The 8,107-nt window shown below is 40.7% G+C and overlaps 1 protein-coding gene across 1 annotated transcript; it reads left to right on the forward strand.

Moving 5' to 3' along the window:
• The first annotated feature begins 172 nt into the window (after positions 1-172).
• Positions 173-7,358, forward strand: LOC125699321 (borealin-2). Its single transcript, XM_048958762.1, has 10 exons — positions 173-446; positions 743-871; positions 1,300-1,340; positions 1,662-1,722; positions 2,328-2,395; positions 3,164-3,231; positions 4,506-4,604; positions 5,640-5,772; positions 6,002-6,088; positions 6,864-7,358. Exons 1-10 carry the CDS (start codon positions 317-319, stop codon positions 6,909-6,911), a joined length of 864 nt encoding a protein of 287 aa, XP_048814719.1. The 5' UTR covers positions 173-316; the 3' UTR covers positions 6,912-7,358.
• The last annotated feature ends 749 nt before the right edge of the window (positions 7,359-8,107 follow it).

Here is an 8,107-nt window from a genome sequence, read left to right on the forward strand (position 1 = left end):
CAGCTCACGGGCCGCTCGGGCTGCCGGTGCCGCCCCGCCTGCGGAGCACCGCGCTCACGGACCTCCACGCGGCAGCGGCCGCCCGCCCGCACCCCGCCGCCCGGCCACGACTCACCCGTCGGACGGAAGCCGGTCGGCAGCGCCGCCTTCAGGCGATTCACGCAGCCGGGGGTGTGACCGCCAGGGACCGGGAGAGGAGGCGGAGGGAGAGGAGGCGGAGGGAGTGGAGAGGAGAGGAGGGGAAGGGGGGAGAAGCCCCCGCTCGTACAAAAGCCTCCGGGCGGAAGGGGCGAGTCCGTCGCGCGAGGTGGCAGCCATGCCCCCAAAGAAGGCTCTGGCCAAGCGGCGCAGCACCGACTCGGGCGTGGAGCGCGACCGCGGAGCCCTTTCTCAGGAGAAGAAGGATCAGCGCATCGCGCTCTTCCTCAGCGACTTCGACCAGCAGGGTAAGGCCGGCCGGCCCCCTCCGGACTCCCTGAGGCGGCGGTACCGGGCCCGCCCGGCCGGCAGGGAGGGGCTCGGGGCGGGGCGCCGCGCGGCGTCCCGTGAGGCGCGCGTCGGGGCGGCCGAGGCTGTGGCGGGTCGCGGAACGGTGGGACTGCGCGGGAAGCACCGCTCCGCCAGGGGGCGCCGTGACGGACGTCGGGGCGGGGAGCGGCCGGCGGGCTGGCGCTGCCGCACCTCGGGGCTGGCATCGGAGGTGGGTAATGCGTGTGGCGATAAACGGCCGTCTGGTTTCCAGCCAAGGAAAGCGTCCGGGAAATGAAGAAAGAACTCGATTTGCTCTTGCAAATGGCTGAGAAAGCGTTCATGGTGGAACTGCTGAAGATGCCGACTGCCATCAGAAAGATGAAAAGGAAGGACTTGCTTAGTAAGTGTGTGTGAATGCAGCATTTAATATTGGTGACACGGCCATGAAATCAAACTGAAGGCTCTGCGATCTTGAGTTGACTGTAAGCCTTTGCAGAAGGTGTGTTTAGTGCCTTCCCTGAAAACTGCTACCTGAAAGCACTGGCTTCCAGCAGCACAGAGCATTGCTGCTTTTAATTCAGGCTGTGTACTGTTTGGCTAAATTTACTGTTCTTCTACAGATAAAACTTACTGAAGTGGCCCAGGATGTTTGCTTATCTTTGTTTTGCACACTGGCTGTCCTAAGGGATTTGCTAGTGAAGGTGAATTATTTAGGCAACTACAGTTCTGAATTACATGCTCATTTCCATACTTTGAAAGATAAGAACCTGCAGATAATAATGATTCAAGCAACAGTATGTAAACAAGCTGTGCTTTCTTATGTCACAGATTTGCAAGAAGGGGAGGAAGTGGCCCTTGCTGCTGCAGCGGTGTGTATTTTTAACTTTATCACAGCTTACAGACCAGAAACTTTTCTTTCTGCTGTAAAGATTTCAGACAAATTACTTTGTTAATCTGCCTGTTTAAACAGAAGACATAAAAAAGGCTAGACAGCCAGCCACAGTGCAGTAACATTACTAAACATTTATGGTCATCTGCAAGAAGTACAGCTGCTTCTGAAAAATAAACTGCTGTTCAGCCATTTCTGTCATTTTCTTCCACGCTCTTTTGGTTTATTGCTTTCTGTAAGATAAAATGTATCTGTTGAACAAAAAATATTCACTTTATCTTTTTGAATAAATGTCTTACAGACAGACTGTACCCTAGAAGATGTACCAAACCCAAAAGTGACACGGACCAACAGTAAAAAAGGCAAGCAGCTCTATTATGTAGCTTTGCTCTTAAATTTTCTCCTTGTTGTGGTTTGAGCAGAATGTGAACATTAGGCCTGGAGAACTTCAGAGGGAAGTGCTCAACTAAAAGTACAAGGATCATGTGCTGTGTTGCTGTTCTAGTGCTCCAAAACATGAGATAAGAATTCCTGCCCTTTAGATTTATCACTGAAAATGGTGAAAGGAGACAGATTTGAGAGCCTTATCAGTGCTCTACAGTATAACAGGAGAGCTCAGAACATTACAGATTATGCTTTGACTTCCTGTTCTCTAAGCTCTGTAAAGAATATAACATTCATCTTTATAGTCCAAACTATGCCATAAAAGTGACATTACTACTTAAATGCAGTTCTGTTTTATCTGGGAGTTAAGGGGTTATCTGGTGCCTTTTAACTATTTGATGTGTCACTTTGTCTGTGACAAACAGTTGGCTTTGAATTCTGTCCCAGGTGAGTGATCATCACCCAGCAGAACTGATACCTAACTATGGGTGGGTAAATCGCCTTCAAACAAAAAAGTTTGAAGTAACGTATGCCTCTTTGTGAGACTTCTTTTTCTTTTCTATTCTTTCAAATGCATTTCTAGTTAAGGTAACTACAATTGTTGAATATGAAGATGCCAAGTATACATCTGCAAAGAAAATACCTAAAAAAGTAAGTTTATTCTAAATAAACAATGTAAGGGTTTAATCAGTTGTGACGTGCTATGAACCCTGCTCTGTCCATTACCAGACAGGCCAGTAGCCTGTTGTCTGTTTGAACAATAAATTCTTTCAGTTTATTTTCAGTTAAGCAAGACAATTTGCATAGTAAATTAACTTCATAATAAAATGTTATCTGCTCTTTGTGTAACTCATTCACACAGAATTGCACATACTGAAGTAGTCATTCTTTCCTGATTTGCCAATAAGTCTTGATGCTTTGAGGAACTATCTGAAACATTTTTTAGAACTCAGCTTTGTGTTAAAAATAGACTTATGTTTGGGTGACTAGTGCATCCTATCCACATGGAGCTGTAAACCAGATAGCACAGGCGTATTAATTCTACCACCTCAGTCCTGTGCAGTGCAGTACCTCAGCCAAACGCAGTGTGCCAGGATGACTCAATGAAGACAAAACTTGTATGTGGAGTTACAGGTCTTAATTACAAGAGGGCTACGTGTTGGAAAGGTGTATGTTAGAAAAGCTATTGCTTGTGTTTGTTCATACTGAAATGCAGTACAGTTTTACATCAAAAAACTTGAAATGTGTATTTGTGGTTTCTAAAATATGTAAAACAGCAAAAAGCAGCACTGTGGAGCTTAACTGTTCTGTTTGAACATGGAATTCTTCCAGTATTTTTCCTGGAAGTATCTATCATATGTCTATCATTTTGCCTTAAGATGCCATTTCTGTTAACTGCAGTCTAATGCACGTTCTCAGGTATCCAAATCAAAGTCACTGGTTTCACTGAGCTCTGGTTTAAATAGCAAACTGCACAGTCTTTCTAGGTAAGCCTGACCTTTGATACATAACTTACTTAAACTGGTAAATCCTGCACAGAATCATGCTCAAAAGTAGATGAAATTTGAGCCTTATAAACGCTCTGATAGAGATGCCTTCCGTAACTTGTATTGGATGTACAAAAAAGCACATCTAGCTGACATCTAGCTGAAAGACGTAGTTCTCTCGCTCACCACATGGTGTGCAGTTCCGAATGTGTTATCAGCACAGACTAACAAACATCACTTCTTGAAAGACAGCACATAAGGGAAATGTCTTTGTTGCTTCTTATTATGGGTAATGAATTGTTGTGTAATAATTTTGCCCTTAGACATAGCAGAAAGGAAGTTATCATTAGCAGGGAAATAGATACTTGCAAAATCACCTTTGTGGTACTTAGGATAGACAATATTTAAGTCTCGCCATAAAATCTAATGAATTAAAATAAATGAATAAAAAACAGTGGGTATATCTGCTTGAAAAAGCTTTTTGAGATGGTCCTGTTCCAGTGTACATTCCTGAATCCACTGGCACTTATTTGGGTACATTCAATTTGTATTTGGAGAAAAACAACTGAAATAATATCAGTGCTTAACATGCCTAAAAGAAATAAAGTCTTAGCCACGTACAATTATTTTCCTGAATTGGGATTTTTTTAGTTTCTGTCTTGATGAAATCAAACTACAGGAGGTTGCTTTGCCTGAGAAGTCTGGCTTTTCAGGCTGCATTTATTCTGTGCAGTAACAGTGGGACAAAATTATGCCTTTAGTCTTCAAAATGCGAGTGGGAAAAGAGAGGAAAGAGCAGAGGTAAATTCTGTCATCAAAAATTCTGTGAACCAAGTTAAAGCCCAACAATTAAAAAAAAAAAGTCAAAAATTAAAAAAAATTGTTCTGTGGATTCAGGTCAGCCATACATAACAAGTGTCCTGAGAGCTGAACTAGTAAAATGAAATCCTACTGTAAGAGCAACTTCCCAAGATGATCATCTCTGTATGCAGAAACAAAGCTGGGGATGATGCTTTAAGTATCCCCCACATCAGGAATTGCAGCTGTCCCTTATCTACTAATGTAACCAAACCTTTCATTCACCTGTCATGTTAGGTTCCAGCATAGCTCAGAATCTATTTGAGGGCTTCTTCATTGTATGTAAACTGGATATGTTACAGAACACTTACAACATTCTCTAATTCACTGTCCATTTTCATCTAAGCTGGAGCTTTTACAGTAGAAGTAGATGAGGAAGCAATTAAAATAAATCACTACTCCTGTTATTTTTTTAGGTCTGTTTACTCTTCCACAAGCATAAATGAGGCTGTTAAGACTCTTACCCCTGACTGCAATGCCACAAATTTCAAAGCCACGCCAAAAGTATCAAAAGGGTAAGGAGCACCAAGACACTGCATGTCCATCTAGATTTAACAGGTCTTCATGGTCTGCCACTGAACTTGGTAGTAGGGATGTGAACCAGTTGCACCTCCTGCTTTGAGCATGGGCGTTAGCTTACTTTTTCATGGAGGTACAGAATGCAATGTCACAACTAAGCCAGTTTGTTTCTTTCCTTTAAAGAAAAGGAAAAACCTCAATAAACATTAATGGAGTATACATTCTACTCCTTTCTCCTTTTGTTTAAAGGTATAGTTTAGAGTTTATGCTACAACCTCAGAGCATATGTTTGATTAAAATGTGACCAATATGCTCATGTTTTAAAAAATTGATTATCACAGTTGTATCCTTTTTCAACAGTTTAGGTTTTCAATTACTTTCCGTAAGCAACAGTTTAGTTTTGACAGAAGTCGGCAGCCGAAATACCTAAGGGTAGGGAGAAGAGAAGAGGGAAGGGTGTATGATTTTGGTAACTAACTGGGTCATGAAACCAACATGTTGCTTAGTTTCACCTTGGCTTACTACAGATGCCAGAGGCTTATTGCCTCATAGAAAATGTCCAAATCCTGCCTTTAAAAAAATACAAAACAAGTATAGGAATTCTATACATACAGCATTTCCTGTACCTCTAAGAGGTAGCAGCTTTGGAATGTCCTGCTATTTCCCTCTGAAGTGAACAGATATAGTGCAAGTCTTATCTTAAGCCTCAAGGCACAGTTTTCTCTTTCCAAAACTGTTCTGTCACTGTTCATATTGGGGAGTGGATGTCCTTGATAGTGAGAGGTCCAAATGTCAGCCTGCTTACAGGCCTGTAACACAGCAATAAAAAGCGTCACGGTCAGAAAATATTACCTAATATGCTAGTAAATGCTGCTATTAGATTTCCTGCAGTCCTTTGGCAGCACTGAAAAAGGTAAACAAGATGGCTTTTTTCTTAGGTATGCTTGCTACCATGTGCAGAAACTTCTTGCACAAAAAATGTGCAGAATAGAGGAAGCTAATGTTATAGTAACATTTTACTTGTATTCTAGTGCTGGACTACAACAAGCTGTCTCAAGAACTTTACCTACCAGTGAAAGAGTTCAAGGCATGATACTGAGAAGTAAATCAGTACCCCAAAATAAAATGGTTCCATTTGTAAACATTCCCTTGGCTGATGGACAGGTATGAAACTCTTCCTTTAAAAAAAAATTCTAAAATACTTTACAGTAGTTAGCTGTGAATTGTCTAATACAGATAGCTCTCGCTGTCCCTATGTGAGCTGCTAAACACAAGGAAGAACAATTAGCAATGTTTTGTAATGTAGCAGGGCAGCACCTGGTTTTCAGAGAAGCTGACAGTGCAAGTATAAACGTTTGGAGTAGTTTTTGAAACTTTCTCTTCATGTTTTTAGACACTCCGTATGGCTGGTGGAGACCTCCGTAACTTTGATGTTCAACTATTAAATCAAGATACAGTACAGCACATTCATAACCTAGTGGTAAGCTTAAACCAGGAGACTTGAATATAAGTATTCCAACACCCAGTTCTGCATTTTCATGTGAGATAAATGTTGTGGGTGTTAATTCTGATTGTGTATTTCTTCAGAAGTTAAGCCTAAGTTGGCTGGCAGAAATTGGAAGGAGAGGGAGGTACAGGGAAGGGACAACTGCTGTACACAGATAAATGCGTAGGAGAGCACTTACAGAAACACGTACAGTTACCTGGAATAGAACAGAGTTATAAGCTTTTCCTTCTAGATTGCTCAGTGTGCAAATTGCCATACTTTATCCCATCCACAAAAGCTTACAGAGTTACAGCAAAGCTTCAGTTCTTGTTAGAATCTGTTGTTCTATGTCTATTATTGAATAAGAACTACTGTTAATTCTCTACTGGTATTTGAACATGAACTACCTTACTTCTGGCTCTAGGAAGTAAATTGTTTTGAAGAAGAATAAAGCTGAACAGAACTTTGTAGCACACACTGCCTGACATTCTTAGCAAAGCATAGAGCTTCCGGATGAATTCATCTGGAGCAATAGGTATCCATCTGGACAATCAGTGATAATAATCAGAGAAGTCTTGTGGGTGGGAGTAACTGAATGTGGCTGGAATAAGTTAAGATGAAGGTGCAGAAGTCAAATTTGGTAACAGCGTATCTGCATCTGTAAGCAGAGAGCAGGGATTTACTTATTACATCTACAGCACCTAATTTTTTCATTTCCTTTAAGCTTTGCTTGTTAGCTTGAACTAAAGTGAATTTTCTTCACCCTTAGAGTGAGCTGACTGTATTATGTGGAAAGGCTACTGCTAAGTCAAGTTAACGGAACTGCCTTGCGATGACAGAATATTCACAACTGCTCTTACCTTCCTCCTCTAAAGTGTTCAGAGAATATCTACAATGTCTTAATAAAGCTGTGTACTGCTGAATAAATATTTTTACATAAAAGCATACAATGGGATCCATGTTTTTCCTTGTTTCCATAAAGGACACAAATGCAAAAGGAAGCGATTTTACTTTTCCACCTTTGTACAAGCCTTGAGCTGGCATTTTAGCTCAGTTCACAGTAAAAGGAAAAATACCTTGATGTAGCAAACAAGATTTAGTAGCAAAAGATTTAAGTTCTAACTGATGTTTCTACACAGCTAGAAGTAGGAAGCTACTTCTTATTACAGTTTACATTGTTTCTGGCATGCATGGAAGAATTCTATTTAGCTATTGGTTTGCTGTTACTATTCATGTTTTGTGTTTTGGAGATTTTACTTAAGCCTTAAAATGAAATGCAGGTTTTTAAGTTCTTTAACAGAACTTTAAGATATGCAGCTTCAGTTTTCTGGTAACACAGATATAAATCTAACACAAATAAACTGAATTATTTCCAGTCTTCTGTTGTGATATAACTTGCTAGATAGGGTAATAGCTCAGATTTTCTCTGGTAGGAAAGCTTTTGACAACTTTTTCAAGTAAAAGATGACCACAATTGCTTAAGCTTTTCATTAACTTGAGCATACTCCTGGCTTTTAGTCTGCTAGGAGTGATTTCACTGTTTTCACTGTGATACAACAGCAGGGAAGACTTGCATTTTCAAAACTTTAAGCATATTTTAAGCAATTTTAGCTTCTAACAGTTTTTTCTTCTGTCTTAAAAAAAAAAAAAAAAAAAAAAAGTGAGATAAGGGTCACAAGTTTCAATTAAGGAAAAAAAAGCACTTCCTAGGACAAGGAAGTCAAAGCTGGTCAAGAACATTAAGTTAAGCCTAACTGATGAATAATCTTATTTTCACTTGATAACCAGAGTATAGATATGCTTTTCTTTCCAATAATAGCATTAAGAATTGTATGAAACATTCTACATTTAGAAGTCAGTCATTATACTGCCCAATTACAACTAACTTTATTTGAATTAACCTAAATTGATGAGAGCATCGCATCAGCTTGTTATCAGTGTTGATTCCTGAAGACAAGCTGGTATGACAAGCTGGTATTTCAAGATGAATGATTTAACTTTTCCCTCATATAC

The sequence above is a fragment of the Lagopus muta genome, chromosome 12, assembly GCF_023343835.1.
Source record: "Lagopus muta isolate bLagMut1 chromosome 12, bLagMut1 primary, whole genome shotgun sequence".
NCBI classification, from domain to species: domain Eukaryota; kingdom Metazoa; phylum Chordata; class Aves; order Galliformes; family Phasianidae; genus Lagopus; species Lagopus muta.